The following is a 17,922-nucleotide window of genomic DNA, read 5'->3' on the forward strand; positions in this document are numbered from 1 at the left end:
TTTCTCCAAGTTTCCTGAGAGAGAATTTCTCCTACGGGTGTCTTACATGGAGATCTACAATGAAACCATTACAGACTTACTCTGTAATGCTCAAAAAATGAAACCTTTGATAATTCGGGAAGACATCAACGTGAGTAAAAGAACTAGATGACGTCACTGGTCAGCCCAAGAATGAGCCTATCAGTGGTCAGTCAGGGAGGAAGGTGGCATTCAGGGGGCCCTCTGAGCACTGCTGAACTGTTTGCTACAGGGAGAGAAGTCATTGCCCTCACTTGTGAACCTCAAGTGGATCCAGTTTGGATTCAGTAGCCACATAGATGTCCCTGGTTAACTAGAGTCACCAAACTAAAAATCATATTGGGATCAGCACTGGTACCAATGATACCAGTTGATAGGGATGTAGGGGGGATAAGAAAAGGTGGAAGAGTAATCTAGTTATATTTATGAAATGACAATAGTATGAGTTTATTTAAAACGAAGGGCATAAAATGTATTTGATACAGAAAGTTTATACTTTAAAATAGGTTCTGTTCCAGTTGCCTGTTCTAAGTATATGAAAGTTCACTGAGTTGTACATATTTTGGGTCTGGATAATTTTGGTGTGTGATGTTTTTATATTTGCGAGGTTTTTTTATAATGAAGTTTATAAAATGAAAGAATTTTGTGTGTTCAATGTACATAGTAAATTGTGAATAAGTTGCTTTTTTTTCTACAGAATAATTGTTCTTTTTTTTAACTTTCTCAAATCTGAGTAGATTATAACTTTGAAAGCAGACTTTGTTTCTCTAATCTTTTCCCAATTAAACTGTTTTCAGAGGAATGTCTATGTTGCCGATCTTACAGAAGAAGTGGTTTACACCGCAGAAATGGCCTTGAAGTGGATCACAACCGGCGAGAGTAAGGCTGCTGTACTTCTAATGCACATCAGAACTCCCCATCGTAGCTGTTACTGGGCTAAACTAAGACAGCCTCCCACTAGACTTGTCACAGTGAGCTAGCGGAAGCCTGGCATCTGTCCTGGGCTTAAGTTAATACACAGTTGACGTATAACTCATTTTTACAGAGAACCGGCATTATGGAATAACCAAAATGAACCAGAGAAGCAGTCGCTCTCACACGATTTTCAGGATGGTAGGTAATTCTGTTTCTCCCTACATTTGGACCTTCCAAAGAAGAATTACTCATTTTGACAAGTTGCCTTTTCTGTATAGATTTTGGAAAGCAGAGAAAACGGTGAATCTTCTAATTGTGACGGGTCTATCAAGGTGTCGCATTTAGTGAGTATTTTTAAACCATAACTTTCCATATGGGCCCAAGAAGACAGGCTATTGGGTGATTGCTTGAATAAGAACTCTTTACTAAGTAGGAACAAAGGGTCAGTAGTTGGCAGCATAAGTGATCGTCGGAGTAGCCTCGGGTACTAGCTGAAATGTTAGTGCAAGGGTTAGCCTCGGGTACTAGCTGAAGTGTTAGTGCAAGGGTTAGCCTCGGGTACTAGCTGAGATGTTAGTGCAAGGGTTAGCCTCGGGTACTAGCTGAGATGTTAGTGCAAGGGTTAGCCTCGGGTACTAGCTGAGATGTTAGTGCAAGGGTTAGCCTCGGGTACCAGCTGAGATGTTAGTGTAATGGTTAGTGCATCTTTGTTCCTGTGTGATGCCTGCAGACTGCAGCAGCTGAGTCTTTCTAACCACCAACAAAGTCTCTTGCCTGAGAGATGAATCTTGGAATTTGGATGTGTTTTTTTGTTTGTATTCTTTTTAATCCTAGCCAGTGTATCTTAGAAGTATATGAGTAAAACAAAAACAAAACAACACCACCAAAAAACTAGGTAGAATGGTTAAAACTATTTTTTTTTTTGTAACAGTGAGAAAACATGTTTATAAACGGTGGGAATTTTGTGTTTTGTTTTACTATAGTGATCAGCCTTAGGGCCCTGTGCATGTTAAAATTATACTGAAATATCACAAGTCAGACTTGGAAAACAAAACACAGGTTAGGTAGAGGTTCCTACCTCTACCACTGAACACCTTTACCATCCCCACTGGCCCATGAACAGTATTTTAGACTATAAGTCTCTTAAACAGAAGAGAGATGTCTTTTAGTACAAACATGTTTCACGGTCTGTGCTTATTACACATTCATTGAATATGAGCATTATGCAAACATTGCTGTGACCACATAAGTAATCCTCCCATTTATTTCCTTTTTTATTATCAGATATCACCATGTAGCCCAGGAGATCCTTAAAATCGTAATTCTCTGCCTCACCCTAGGCAGGCACTACCAAGCTTCGATAAAGAGATGTTAACATCTAGTCCTAACTTCTCTTATTTTGCTGAAAACATTTGTTTTAATAGATTTTAATATCTTAATAACAAGAACCTCTATGTAACCTGTGTTTTGTTTTCCAAGTCTGACTTGTGATGTTTCAGTATAATTTTAACATTTCTCTTAGTTTTACTACTCTTGTTTCTTCTGTTCACTCCTTTGCTGATTTGTCGTGTGTGGGTCTTAGGATACTGCCTGCCAGCCTGCCTACCTCCTGTAAAACTGGAAAGAAGTGCTCCCTTTGGAGTCATCTTCAGGCTCTTTGGGGGGCTGATTGCTGGTTGTCTCCTGGCCTTGCGGGGTGTTATTCTCCGGCTTCCCTCAACTCTGCCTTGTCTGTATTGTCTTTTCACTTACCCTTCGGTCGAAATCGTGAGGGTTCTGTGGCTTTTCACATTTCAGGGCCACAGTTGTTCTTTTAGGAAGTTGAATTACACTGTATTATCTCTTGCATAAGCTTTCAGGTAGTTCCCTCTGCATTTAAGAAGTCCCCTGTTTTCAGTCTTGCTTACAGGACACTACATAATCTGGCCCTGCCTGCAGCGGGACGTTGTCACTTCAGTTCACCAGTGCCGCAGTGCCCTTTCTCGGGTTTGGTGGATGTTTGGTTTGGCTTATTAGGACAGGCTGGCCTAGGACTCTGCGTAGTCTAGGCTTGCCTAGAGCTCAGGGCAGTCCTCGTGCCATTACTTCCCAGATTCTAGGATTACGTACGAGCGGCTAGAGCCTTTCTGGGTTATTAGCGAACACTCTAAGGGGGCTGCTTTGTGAATTGGTATGCTGACCTTGTATGTATACAGCACTGTTTCTGTTCATCTCTTCATAGCTGACTCCCTCCCTCTCCTCTGTCATTCACATGTGGGCCCAACAGCAGGCCTTCCCTGCCACCTGTCCCCTTCCCCTTTCCAGCTAGCTAACTCTGCTCTTGTGTTTACCCATCCTCCCTTCTCACAAACCTCGTGTGTAGTGTAAGGTCTGTATGAGCAGAGCTTATTCGTGTGGCTCTCTGCTGTTGCTCCAGCTCCTAAATACACTCACTGCCCACAGTGTAATAGATACTCACTTTTTTCCATGTTACTTACGGAATGGAAGAGAGGCCAGTGCTTTCAAAAATGCTACAGTGTAGTATGGTACTTACTTGGCCAGCCCACAAAAATTGGTACTGTGTGAATAAGTCTTACCTCTAAAAGTTTGAATGCAGTTACAGATGCATTCATTTTAGATGTGTGAGAAGGGTGAAGGTGGCAAAGCTCCACTGAGAAGACAGTGTTAGTCTTGGTTCTTGAATACAGAGAAAGGATGGACTAAAATGTTAGAAATAAAGAGAAAGAGCAGCAGAGGCCGGGTTGCAAAGATCATATTCTCCTTGGTAAAGTTCTGGACTTTGTGTAGGACATACCTCAACAGCATGGAGTATATGTAGAGAGGAGAGAGAGAAGGAACAAGGCATGGAGTCCAGTGTGCCTCAGTGAAAAAAGGAGAGGCCTAAACAGTAGCTAGGAGACAAGGATTCAAGGGGATATGCCAATATAACGTGTCTTTAAACTGTTTCTTCACCAAGTTAGAGTTTATTCTTTCTGGTTACGCCTCCTAAACACGTTTTCATCTGTCTTACAGAATTTGGTTGATCTTGCGGGCAGTGAACGAGCCGCTCAAACAGGAGCTGAAGGTAATGAGAACTTGATAACGCCTGACCGTTTATGTTAAAGTGTTGAGAACGGAATGACTCCAGAGGAAAGTCGCTACTATAAAAATCAAACTTAGTTCCTTTGACCTACTGCAGCACCAACTGAAAAATTCAGGTTTGCAGTTGACAGGGCTGTGTAGCTGGCAGCCCAGGAATGTACTATGAAAACCATCTAAGCTATCTTAATTCGTTAGAAATTAACAAAGGTGGTGGGAAGCGTCCTTCTAGTACTAATGTACTGGTTCTGTACTTTGCCATTTACCTTGACACCGTATTTCAGAAAGCTTTCCCTCCACTAAAACACAATGACCGTGACTAGTGCTGAAAAGAAGTCCAAGAAGACTTCCTAACATCTGAACTGCAGAGCTCTCATATGGGAGGATTGCAACATCGAGGCCAGATTTATCTGGATAGTTCTAAATTTTCATGACAAGATTGACCATTTGATTTTTCCCATTCTCCTTATAAGAGTGAAAAAAAATGAGAAAAGCCAAATAAAAGGTAGTAGCATTCAAATAAATCAATAAAAATAACTCTCATAAGCAAAAAAAAAAACAAACAAACAAACCCAGGTTGACTATTTTAGTGGACAAAAAAGACTAGACCAATAAAATGTGCTCTCTAGGAAGATACTCAAAGGTTGCATAAAACTAAAGTTCTTAAAACTCAGAGGTTGTAAAGACTTAATGAAAAAACACACTCAAATGTGAAGATTCAAAATTATAAAGATGTCATGTATATGTATAGTCTAGATTTAAAACATTCCTAGTAAAGTCAAAAGTACATTTTTGTATTTAAACTGGATACAGTGATTTAACATGTGTGTGGAAAATTGAAAACAGACAAGACTGTCTGAGAAGGACAGTGAATGGAAATTCAGTCCCACAGGCTAGTAAAACCTGAGCTACCATAATTAAACTTGTGTAATACAAGCCAGGCAGTGGTGGCGCACGCCTTAATCCCAGCACTTGGGAGGCAGAGGCAGGTGGATCTCTGTGAGTTCGAGGCCAGCCTGGTCTGCAGAGCAAGTTCCAGGATAGGCTCCAAAAGCTACACAAAGAAAAAGAAGAAAGAAAACTTGCATAATACTGAATGAATTGTCAGCCTACTTGGACGGAATCAGGAGCTAGAGGTCCCCACCTGGAGTTCCCAGGACTCAGGAGGCTGAGCTGGGGACGACAAGTTCAAGGCTGGCCTGGGATCCACAAGGAGATCCTGTCAAAGAAAGGAAGGGAAAATGAGTGTTAAAAGTCAGTCCACAGTGGGAAAGACTATCTGTCTACTACACAAAGTCTAGAACCTGAAGAGAAAGGCTGGTAGCCAAGAGAGTCGGATGGAAAGATATAAATGGGCATTTATAGTGCGTGCCTTACTCGTGCTGGTGCTCCTAACTAATGCACTATAAGAAGAGCCTCTGACTCAGGAATGAGAACACAGAGGCAGAGCTCACCCCACAGCCTAACTGGAGCCACCCAGCAGACTGGTCTATATACACCACACCAGTGCACATTCAAGTGTGTGAGCAAGAGAAACATGCTGCTGTACCACACCAGTGCACCCTCAGTGTGTGAGCAACAGAGACATGCTGTACCACACCAGTGCACCCTCAGGAGTGTGAGCAAGAGAGACATGCTGCTGTACCACACCAGTGCACCCTCAGGAGTGTGAGCAAGAGACATGCTGCTGTACCACACCAGTGTACCCTCAGGAGTGTGAGCAAGAGAGACATGCTCCTGCACCACTCCAGTGCACCCTCAGGAGTGTGTATGTGTGTGTGATGTGAGCAAGAGAGACATGCTGCTGTACCACACCAGTGCACCCTCAGGAGTGTGAGCAACAGAGACATGCTGCTGTACCACACCAGTGCACCCTCAGGAGTGTGATGTGAGCAAGAGAGACATGCTGCTGTACCACACCAGTGCACCCTCAGGAGTATGATGTGAGCAAGAGACATGCTGTTCTTATTAAGCTGATTTGTTGGGCAGCAATATTTGCTGGTAACTAATGGAGCAGAAATAACATTGGTTCAAAATTATTTGTCACATTTTTTTATAGGAGCAGAAGATTGGAAACATGTGTCTTTCAAAAGGACAATTAAAGTGGGATAAACACACAATGGAATTATATGATATAAAATGAAGAAGGCCAATCTTTACCAATAGGGAATTTTTTTCTGAAATACATTTTCAAGGGAAAAGGCAAAGTACAAAGTAATATGTAAGCCAGGTGGTGGTGGTGCACACCTTTAATCCCAGCACTCTGGAGACAGAGGCAAACGAATCTCTGAGTTCGAGGCCAGCCTGGTCTACAGAGTGAGTTACAGAACAGCCAGGGCTACACAGAGAAACCCTGTCAGTAAAACAAAGTAGTGTGTATAGTCTGGATAGAAAGGGAAAAGATGACGACTCTATATGGAGGTGGTTTTTAAGTCTGGAAGAAAAGGCAAAGGAGCAATACTGGTTTTCTAGTGAGGAACAGGAACTGTCTGAATAGGGGAAAGTGGGCATGTGCTTTTCCAAGGTTTGCATTTTTCCTTTTAACTTTTTGAATCGTGTAAGCACATTATATATTAACAGTTTAAAAGTAAAAATTACTGACATTTGGTTGGAAGTCCATGATCACCTTTGTTTAAAGGTTTATAAAAGGATTGAACTGAGAAGTCAGAGGACCTTGGGAAACAGGCATTTTTCCCCTTAGTCCTGTTTTCTTGATGTTGTTTTCTCTCAGTGGTGATGTTTCTGTTTGACTTCATCTATAGGCAGACTAGAAAGAGACCTCTTAGTGTTAAAAGTGAGCTCAGGTTGAACCACAGTGTGGACTTTAGCATCTGACCCTTTCACGTCTGACTTACAACTTACAAGCCAGCACTTTATTTAGTACAGAAGTTCATTTTTACATTTGTTTAACTCAGGTGTGCGACTCAAGGAAGGCTGTAATATAAATCGGAGTTTGTTTATTTTGGGGCAAGTGATTAAGAAACTTAGTGATGGACAAGTTGGGTAAGTTTTATTTTATACTTATTTCTTGTGGTTTTTATTATATGGAAAACTGTAATGCTTCAGTCATAATCAAGTGTATCGATTTCTTCTACACTGTTAAAAGATTTTGGGTTTCTGTGAGCTGGCTTTTTTTAAGCATGTGTGTTTATTTGAGATGTGATAATTAGACATACTTACAGAGTACAGTGTGACATTTCAGTGTACATGTGGCACAGTGTGGATGTTTCCTCACTTAAGAATCTGGGATGTCCTTTTGTACAGTTTAGCATTTTTATCTGCTCCGAATCATGTGGGAGCCTGAGGTGGTTTGGCCTGCTACTCTCTAACTCCCTTCTCAAGGCCCTTTCATGGCTGATGCCATGCACACTACCTGGGTTAGAGCCTACAGGATTCCCATCCCCGCCTCCAGCATTGGTCTGCCAGCTACACTGTGTCGAGATCCTAACCTGAGCTGTTTGCTTAGAGAGCCTTTTTCTTACAGGGTTGTTTTTTTGTTTTTTGTTTTGTTTTGTTTTGTTTTGTTTTTTGATTTTGCAAATACAACTGATAGTGAGAGGACAGCTCTTAGGAATCACTTCTCTCCTGTTGCCTTGTGGAACCCAAGAATCTGATTTTTAGGTCTTCAGAACATTGCACAAGGGCCTCTACCCACTGAGCCATCTCACCAGCCTGGAGAGTCCTTTTTCAATTGTTTTGTTTTTTATTAGCATACATTAAGTATATATAATAATGTGCTTCATTGTGGGATTTTAATACACATGCATAATTTATGAGCATAGCTTCTTGTACATATGACTCTAACCTACTGAGTTTATTTTCTACCTTAAGTAGTTTGAATTAGCAGTTTGATCTGTCTTACACAAACTCTAAAAACTTAGTTTATAAAATGATGACTATTCATTTTTTAAAGGAAAACATTTATATATAGTACCTTCTCAATCTTTTTCTTCCCACACTTGTTTCCTGCTAAGTGGTTTCATAAATTACCGAGATAGCAAATTAACACGAATTCTTCAGAATTCCTTGGGAGGAAATGCGAAAACACGTATCATCTGCACAATCACTCCAGTGTCCTTGGATGAAACCCTAACCACTCTCCAGGTGAGTTTCATTTTCATCTGACTGCACTGTAGGGAATGACTAACTTCCATTGACATAATGCCTGTTATGAAATTGATGTACAGTCTAGCAATTAACATTCCTTAATTTAATTTTTCCAGGCTTTAATATTTGTATCCCATCTCTATAGTTTTGGGCACACCCAATACTTTTAACTGAAATGATTTGATATTTCCTTTAACTCACTTTTTTTCTATAACTAGAAGCTTTATGTGAGGTTCATAAATGAAAAACTAGTGCTACTTGCCACAAATAGTAATCCAAAAATATATGTGTGTGTGACCAAACATTTAGTGAATTTCTCCTAACAATTGGCTGCATATAAGCTGCAGGCCTACATTTTCTATTTAAAAAGAAAGGAAATGAAAAGGAAAAATGGAAAACAAGTTAATATAGCAGCTTTCTAGGTGAGGGATCCAGTGTTGTTAATGGTCACTTTAAGATAGTCACATACCATCGCTTAGCTGTTGGGGGCGGGGGGATGGATGTAAGTCTGAGAAGAATTTTCATAGCATACGCAGACCCTGAGTTTTCCCCATTGGGGGAAAAATGCTTCAATACTTCAAAGTTGGGCATGGTGGCACGTGCCTCAAATCCCAGTGTTTAGGAAGCTGAAGCAGATGGACCAGCCTGGGAAACATAAAACACTCTCTAAATGGAAAACAAATTAAGCCAAATATAATGATATATGCCTCTAATTCTAGCTTCTGGGAAGCAGAAACAAGATGGTTCCTCTGAGTTTGAGGCTAGCTTGATTACCTATCTAGTCTCAAGCCAGTCTGAGCCATGTAACAAGATCCTGTATAGAAAAGAAAAGAATTGTAGCTGTTGAGTACTGCCTCAAGGTACTCCCGGCCTCACACCGTTTATAAAGTAGATAAGACTTGGCTTCCAACAAGATTCCCTGATGGAGTCCTGGGAACTGGAGAGATGGCTCACTGGACAAAGCCCTCTCTTCACCAGTGTGAGGACCAGACTTCAGATCCCAGCATCTAAGCTGGGCAGGCATAGCACCTCTCCTGCAATCCCTGCACTCAGCAAACAAAGACAAGGGATCCCAGGACAAGCTGCCTGGCTGCACTAGCCAAATCCGCGAGCTCCAGGTTCAGTGAGAAACCCTGCCTCAATAAAGAAGGTGGGGCAATCAATGAAGATCTCTAACCCTTGTCCTCCATACGCACACACGTGTATGAACACATCACATGCACATCACTCTCCCCTCCCCCCCCAAAAAAAAAGAGTATAAAAAGATAAAAGAAGGGCAAATACTTTCAGCCAAAAGTGCTGTGGGTTTTTGTTGTTGTTTTTTATTTTTATTTTATTTATTTTTTTCAAAAAAAAAAGTTGATTGCAAAAAACAATTGTTATTATTGGAATTATTTTAAATATTGAATATCTTATACTTTGATGTTTTGTCCCAGTTTGCTAGCACTGCTAAATATATGAAGAATACTCCCTATGTTAATGAGGTGTCAAATGACGAAGCTCTCTTGAAAAGATACAGAAAAGAAATAGTGGACCTTAAAAAACAACTAGAGGAGGTATGTATGATTTTATTCGGGTGATGGACTAACAGCCAATATAGAATGATGGAGATCTGCCTAAGAGACTCTATAAATTTATAAAAGCTGAATTGCTGCAACTTAATTTTAAAACAAACAGATTTTAACTTAAAATAATTCAATTCATAAAAATTTAGCTTTAGTAATTGTGATGGAACTCAGTGGTAGAGTGCTGCCTGGAATGTACAAGGCCCTGGGTCCGTCTTCAGCAACAACAAAAGAAATTTACTATGAACTGAAATACCTTGTTTCTGACTGTTGGAGATGTCGTTAAGTCGATAGGATGATTGCCTGCTGTGTACAAAGCACTTCAGAAAACCAAGCCTGGTGCTGGATGCCTATAATACTAGCACCTTGGAGTTGGAGGCAGGGAAATCCAGGAGTTCAGGATCATCCTTTGCTGTGTAGCCATTTCTGGACCAGCCTAGACTACATTTGTCTCAAAAAACAAAAGGAGGGGGCATTTCTTGAATTAGTGGAGTTTCTTGAAATTGTAGAAATTTTTTAGCTATGTTAAGACACCATGTGTCATTGTACGTGGATTGTATGGTGACCTAAAGCTACCTTCTGTGTTTTCACATTCTCCTGAATGCCCCTCCACCCTGAGGTAATAGCCAGCCCTGTAAGTGTAGAACAGTCAGCCTATTGTTCTACTTCATTTGTTTTTATCATCATGTTCCCATATCTTGTTAAAAACCCTTCATTTTAGTGGGTTTTTTTAATGAGCTAAAATGTCAAGAACATCTCTAGTGTTACAGTCAGTTTTCATATTTCAGCTTCTACGACTTCCTTACCTATTCATATCTTCATAGACAATTAATAGAATTAACAACATTATCCTAACATGAGATGTAGTATCCTAATGAGAAGAAATGCATGTATTTTATCTCTTACATTTAAGTAACTATTGGCTATGATAGCTACATGTTGGGTTTCTGCGTATAGACAATATCTTATTTTAATAAAATTCAAGTTCTCATAGATTACATGCAAATGTAATTTTCTATTGTTGAAGCTACTTCCAAAGACTCAGTTTTGCTACGTTTACAGTTAACATAACCCAATATTTCTTAGGTAAATACAAAGACTCGGGCACAGGAAATGGAAAAGGATCAACTGGCCCAGCTCCTGGATGAAAAAGACTTGCTTCAGAAAGTGCAGGATGAGAAAATCCAGAACCTGAAGCGGATGCTGGTGACATCGTCTTCTATTGCATTGCAGCAGGAGCTGAAGGTAGGTCTGCAAGATGGCAGAAAACAGAATAGGCCTTTCTGTGTGCTAAGATTAATACTTTTTATCCTTTGACACGGGATCTTTAGGAAATCTAGAACATTCTGTGTGTTTGCCACTTATCATCTGTACCTGAGAAATGAGTTATAATTACCTCTCCCCAGTTCTCACGTGAAGAGATACTAATTCAAAAAGTCTAGGGTGTCTGAACTATGATTCTTAGTAAAGTCTAATGAAATTTATGAGATGATTAGGAACTAAGATCACTAGGGTTTATGAAAGTATCTTCTACTTAATAAATAGTAATGTTAACTCAGGAAAACCTATTGACATTATAAATCAGTGTAGGGATCAAAATCCTGCCTCCAGCAGGTGTCCTTTTTGTTTTTCCTGGGATAGATTTCTGTTTGTCCAGTAGACATGATGGAGTATTTTGGTTAGGGTATCCTTCAAAGCCAGACCAACTGAACTCTAATCTCAGTTCCATCAGTTACTAACTATTGACTTTACCTGAAGGATAGCTTGATGTCCATTCTCATGAATGTGTGTAACAGTCCTTTCCACACAGAAAATCCTAATGTGAGTCTTCAGTATAATTACCAATAGGCATATTGTGTAAGTCACTAGGAGATGTGCAGACATTGAAGAAGTACTGGTTGATGTATAGGTAAGCAATGAATAGGAAATAGCTCAATGGAAGATGCTTCAAGAAGTAACCTACATTACCAAAAGTTTAAGAGTTTTGCAAATGCATGGTAAACATACTTTGAACTTAAAATGCACAGTGGCCAGGGCATATTGAAGCACATTGAGGAATATGAATGTGGCATTATGCTAAGGACAACAGAGCCTTGTATGTCACATCAACATTGAGGTTCAGAAGGGTGTAGCTACTGTCTGCATCAGGTAAGTTGCATCTCTGGGGGAATTGTGACCCTGGAAAGGGAGCAAACTGGACAAATTGGGGAGGAATTGAGAGAGAAACTAAACAGGACTTTGGTGTTTTGGGTTTTGTTCCTTGGCTGTGGATACAGTGAAGCCTTGACTTATTTGCAAGAGCAGTCTTTAGTTGTGTGGTGAGGACGAAAACTGCTTTACAGTGAGTCAGGGTAGACTGTTGGATGGACAGAGGAGGGAGGGTTTGGGAAGGAGAAAAGAGATGTACTTGATTCTAGAGTCAGCACTTGATCCTATAATTGACAAAAGTGCTTACATTTCTCTCTTGGTTCTTGGGATTTAACCCAGGGCTTTGTGCAGGGTAAACATGTGCTTACCACAGAGCTCAGTGTGTTTTCTTAAAGTCCCAAAGTAAACCAGACCTAGGAATTCTACCATGGTGTTTACATAAATAAAAAATAGGAAGTAGCTTCCTTGTTCTATTTTGTCTGAGTTTGGGTCTGTATGGAATAATTTTGATTTCTTTTGTTCTTGTTTTTTCAGGTTAAAAAGAAGCGAAGAGTTACTTGGTGCTATGGCAAAATTAACAAAATGAAGAATTCAAACTACGTCAATGAATTTCAAGTCCCAACAAACGTAACAACAAGAGCACGCAAAACTTCTGTGACTCTTTTGAGAGAAAACTCTCTGATGAGATTGGGAGAGAATGATGAATGTGAGTACTTCTCCAGGTGGAGCTCTGTTGGATTATAAATGTGTCTCCATAGACACTTACTTGGCTAATATGAGAAATATGGTTAAGTAAAGTATGTATAGTTCAGATATGATTAAATAGTGAACATTCGTGAAATTCTGTTGATTCCAAATCTCTTAAGATTTAGATGAAATGGAAATCAAGTACAGTGGCTTGTGAATACCAGCACTTGAGATACTAAGGCAGGAGGATTGCCAGGAATTCAAAGCTAGACTGGGTTATAGTAAGACCCTGTCACAAACAGAACAGTATAGTGTAGTTGGAGCATATAAGTCAGGTGCATGATTTATTTTTGCTCTAATGTTCAGTTAAAATGGTACAGTCTTCACATAACATCCCACTAAACTTATTCTAGTTTTATTCTAGTTTATTCAGGGTGTGTCATTTATATCATTTCTATAGGACTGTGTTTCAAAACTATGTCTCCAGCATTATAATCATCTTTAGGGACATTTTAATCCACTGACACTGATCAACTCTCAGATATAGAATTTGTTGTTTTTATCTGTATTGTTTCAAAGATCTTTATTTTATCACAAATTCCAGACAGCTTTCTTAATTCATACAATAATATGATCAGTGATCATATCTATTGTTGACATGCTCTTGGCAGTCATACCTGAGTGTAAGTTAATTTGAGCTTACATCTAGTCAGAATTCTTTATTAATCTCATTTTTATTTTTAGCAAAACTTATACCAAATATATTTATAACATGCATCTTTTTTTTTTTTCTACTTACAGCACTCTCATTTGAGTCTGATGCGTTCAGTAACACTCTAGATCCGTTGCCTGAGGTAGAGTGGAATTCAGCAACAAAGCTGCTAAGCGAGGTAACTAAGTATTCAATAGAGCATCTGTCTTTATGATTTGTTTTTCCTTTTGTTTTGTTTTTCTTAAGATTTTTATTTCATGTGTGTGCATGTTTCATGCATGTGTGTGTGTGTGTGTGTGTGTGTGTGTGTGTGTGTGTGTGTGTACACCACTGCATATCTGGTGCCTGCAGAGTCAGCAGAGGACATCAGATCCCCTGAAGGCAGAACTACAGGTGATTTGAAGCTGCCCTGTGGGTGTTGGGAAAAGAACCGGAGTCACTGGGAGCCTTACAAGTGTTTTTACTGCTGAGCCCTCTCTTGCTGGATTTGCTGTTACACCACATTGTTAACCCTGCCTGACTTAATATCAGAGACAAGCCGATTATAGGGAAGACTGTTATCATTTTATATCTCTGCTAAATAGCTCTGAGATATCTAGAGATAGACTAAACATTCTGTGAAGCAGGTGTGTGCTAATGTAATAGAAACCTGCTTACAGCTCTTACTAACAAATCTGAGGATCTGTGATAGTTTTAAGTTTTATATTTTGATTTGAGAAATCCCTTGAGGGTAAACAACTGATTTAAAAATGACAAGAGTCGTGGTGGTGGTGCACACCTTTAATCTCAGCACTCAGGAGGCAGAGGCAGGTGGATCTCTGTGAGCTGAAGGCCAGCCTGGTCTACAGAGTGAGTCCCAGGTCAGCCAGGACTGTTATACAGAGAAACCCTGTCTCAAAAAAAAAAAAAAAAAGCCCAGAGTCTCGGGTATATAGTAAAGTTGTCTAAATGTATAATAAGGAAATTTTGTTTTTAGTTTGGAAACATCTGCAGTGCTCCCTGCAATTCTGGGCACTACTAATTGATGACTATCAAGGCAGAGTGTTCTGCGCATGTTCTAGAATTTGTTTTTTAAAAATAAATAGAGGTCTGGCTAGATGGTTAAGAGCACTGACTGCTCTTCCAGAGGACCCAGGTTCAATTCCCAGCACCCACATGGCAGCTCACAACTGCCTGTAACTCCAGTTCCAGGGGATCCAACTCCCTCTCTGACCTCCACAGACAGTATACAACATAAAATTTATAAACATGCTGGCAGAACACTGAGACACTTTTAATTTAAATTTTAAAGACTCCCAAAAATAAATAACTAAAAATCCTATGTTAAGCTTTTTTTCTTCCTCTATCATAGTTTTTTTCCAAAGTAGCATAGAAAATAGAAATTTGCTTCTCCCAGGATGATATGGTAAAACATGGGAACCATTAGCAGCATAGAGGTCAGTCCATCCCACTTCTCTTTCCTTTCCAAGCCCTCTCAGGAATGAGTCAGAGGAGGAAGGAGTTAAATGATCAGTGGTATCACTGAGTCAGTGACATGGTCAGTGGGCTTCAGTGTTTTCTCAAATGGTGTTTCCCTGTCTGGGATGGGCAGAGATATATGTAAATGTCAGATTAAAGAAGAGAACAGCCTATGTCAACTGATTCAGAGTTGAATTGATCATTCATTTGATCTACATTTTAGTTAGCTAAGCAATTAAGTGGATCTGAATTTTCTCTGATTGGAAAATTTATTTCTGTTTATAATAGGAAAACTTAGAAAGTGAGTTGAGCTCAGTTCATGCTCAATATGATGACCTAGTACTAGACTATGAGCAGCTAAGAAGAGAAAATGAAGAACTGAAATTGAAATTAAAGGAAAAAAATGACTTAGAGGAATTTGAGGCGCTAGAACGAAAAGCAGAGAAAGATCAAGAGGTAAGAGAAATAGAAATAATGAACTCTAATGAAAACAACACGTTCAACAACAGTATCATTCTCATGAAGACATTTATTTCTGAGATTGGGGTATTGATGTTTTTCATATGTGTACACAACTTAGCAAATTTCACCAAGAGGTAATTAATGTAGCCATATTTGTTTTCCTTTGTGCTTGTGCAGGAGAACAAATGGAAATATCTTGAAGGGTTTAGTGGCTTTGTCTTTCCACAAAATGGTTCTGTTTGGTTGTTTGGGCTGGTTTTGGTCTCTTGTGGCTTACTATAAAAGTTTCCGGTAGTCAAAAATTCAAAGGTGCACACACTTTGATAAACGACATTAAGACAAATGCTTCTCCTTTATACTTTCAGGTAGTTGAGCAACGTAAAGCAGTAGCATCATTTTCAGTGTTTTCCTGAGAATAGATGAACAAAGAGTTGATAATCCCACACCCATGTAGGTTCTCAACAGCAGTAATAATAAATAGCTTAAAGTTCCTACATGAAGTGGCCCTAACCCAAACCAACCCAGCTTCAAATCATGTCGAAGTATGTGATTGTAGAGGCAGATGGATAATTAATTGGAAGGAAAAAAACTAAGATTCCACAAGTCCAGTCTGTCCAAAGTCTAGGTTATTAAAATTGTAATTAGAGTTTGCTAATTTACTAGTGATGTCGTTGTGGCCTTATATGATAATTATGAAAACGTGCTGTGATTCTTTTCCTCATTTGTTTGATTTGTGGGTTTGAGTTTGTTTGGGTAGTGTTTCTTGGATTTTAAGATCTTATTATTTATTACATGGAGGTGCATCCGTCATTGTTTACGTGTGAGTGTGTACATATATAAGTGCAGGTGCCCATAGGGGCGTCAGATCCTATAGTGCTGCAGTCTCAGATGGTTGAGATGCCTGGTGGGATGCTGGAACCAACCTCGAGCTGAACTGCTGAGCCCACTCTCCACCCCGCTTTTCTTGGACTGTTAGATTATGAGGTGCTCTCCTACAGTTAGTCTCTCAATCCCTTCTGAGATGGGTGTTTCTGAAGCAGTAAAGAATGCTTTTTTTGGTTCTCTTTCTTTTTTGCTTTATTAACAATTGGTTTGCTGTTTCCTGTTCACATGCTCTTACAGATGCAACTAATTCATGAAATTTCCAACTTAAAGAATTTAGTTAAACATGCAGAAGTATATAATCAAGATCTTGAGGTAAACATTTATCTTAGTATTTCTTTGATAAGTAACTACAGCTTAAAATGCGTGTCCTCTAATTAAACATGATTACAGAAAATAAAGGAATTATATTTCAATGTTAGTGAATTTTGACCAATTTAAATTTTTAAATATAAGTTCTTTTGTCATTTTAAGTTCAAATCATTTATTAAATTCAGTTTCACTGTTCTTTGATTCTTTTAGAATGAACTAAGTTCAAAAGTGGAGCTTCTTAAAGAAAAAGAGGATCAGATTAAGGACCTGCAGAAATACATAGATGCCCAGAAGTCAGAAAAGATGAAAATAGACTTGTCATACTCTTCGGTAAAATTGGGTTTTCTTTTGTTGTGTGATTGACTTGGCATCTCTAGTACATCGTCATAATCATCCTAGTAAATGGTTATGTTAAGCCGATTGTGGACCAGGCTTGGTCATAGCCACTTTACATATATTTAATATGAGCATACATTTTTTTATTAATGGGCTGTTAGTGTAATCAGCATTTGACAACAGAGAGTTGAAATAAATGCTTCAATAGTTTTAGTTGGTTTTTTTGTTTTGTTTTGTTTTTTTCTCTGTGCCAGTGTGGGGGAATTGGTTTGAAATAGGGTTACACTGTGTAGCTCTGGCTGACTTGAAATTAGATATGTTGGATAGGTTGGCCTCTTAACTCAAGAGATCCACCTGCCTGTCTCCAGTTCTGGGATTTAAAGGTGGGTGCCACCATAACTTGTTTAAGTTTTTTATTAAACACTAACCAGTTTCTTAAATTATATTCCAGACAGCTGTTATATAGAAAAGTGTGGCCAGAATTTCTATCCTGTCTTCACCCTTTTTGATCAGCTAGGAATAACATACATGTGTGTATGTTCTCCACCGTAGTTTCCAAATCTGCCAAAACTGGACCTCTTGAGTCCTTTTGTCCTCTGTCTAGGAACCCACTGAAGACCTGAAACATGTGATGCAAACGTTGTCTGATATGGACACTGTGGCCCTTGATGCCAAGAGAGAGTCGGCCTTCCTTAGAAGTGAAAATCTGAAGCTGAAGGAGAAAATTGTAAGTAATTTTCAGAATTTATGATGTCATAGTTGTAGTGATCAGTATGGTGTCATCAAAATTTCAATGTTTTTCCAACAGAATGAACTTTCAGATTCTTGTAAGCAAATGGAAAATGACATTCAGGTGTATCAACGCCAGCTGGAGGCAAAAAAGAAAATGCAAGTTGATCTAGATAAGGAATTGCAGTTTGCTTTTCAAGAGATATCAAAACTCACTGCCCTAGTAGACGGCAAAGGTACCGTACAAATTCAGATATTTGCATACTGGCCCCTGGGAACTCACCGAAAGGGATTAAGTACATTCCCAAAATTAAGTGCCTGTTAAGCTCTTACTTTTTAAAAAGAATTTACTATTCAGTTTAAATGCCTTTAATGACCGTGTTCATAAATACTACTATGGGCACAATAATAAAGGCTTAAAATTATTTTTCAAATGCATTGGACATGACTTGAGAGGTGGTTTAAAATCTATTAAAAATTAGATCACTTTCATATCAACATAAGCTAATTTAT

The 17,922-nt window shown here is 39.2% G+C and overlaps 1 protein-coding gene across 1 annotated transcript in view; it reads left to right on the forward strand.

Moving 5' to 3' along the window:
- Cenpe (centromere protein E) overlaps positions 1 to 17,922 on the forward strand; it is a 64,420-nt gene that overhangs the window by 5,419 nt on the left and 41,079 nt on the right. Inside the window, exons 5-20 of the mRNA XM_059266287.1 lie at positions 11 to 130; positions 816 to 897; positions 1,064 to 1,131; positions 1,212 to 1,277; positions 3,946 to 3,997; positions 6,927 to 7,014; positions 7,986 to 8,115; positions 9,555 to 9,674; positions 10,770 to 10,928; positions 12,366 to 12,537; positions 13,320 to 13,408; positions 14,977 to 15,144; positions 16,273 to 16,347; positions 16,555 to 16,674; positions 17,285 to 17,407; positions 17,489 to 17,645. Coding sequence (XP_059122270.1) covers positions 11 to 130; positions 816 to 897; positions 1,064 to 1,131; positions 1,212 to 1,277; positions 3,946 to 3,997; positions 6,927 to 7,014; positions 7,986 to 8,115; positions 9,555 to 9,674; positions 10,770 to 10,928; positions 12,366 to 12,537; positions 13,320 to 13,408; positions 14,977 to 15,144; positions 16,273 to 16,347; positions 16,555 to 16,674; positions 17,285 to 17,407; positions 17,489 to 17,645 — 1,789 coding nt within the window. The remainder of the gene's footprint in view (positions 1 to 10; positions 131 to 815; positions 898 to 1,063; positions 1,132 to 1,211; positions 1,278 to 3,945; positions 3,998 to 6,926; positions 7,015 to 7,985; positions 8,116 to 9,554; positions 9,675 to 10,769; positions 10,929 to 12,365; positions 12,538 to 13,319; positions 13,409 to 14,976; positions 15,145 to 16,272; positions 16,348 to 16,554; positions 16,675 to 17,284; positions 17,408 to 17,488; positions 17,646 to 17,922) is intronic.

Source organism: Peromyscus eremicus, chromosome 6, assembly GCF_949786415.1.
Source record: "Peromyscus eremicus chromosome 6, PerEre_H2_v1, whole genome shotgun sequence".
NCBI classification, from domain to species: Eukaryota; Metazoa; Chordata; class Mammalia; order Rodentia; family Cricetidae; genus Peromyscus; species Peromyscus eremicus.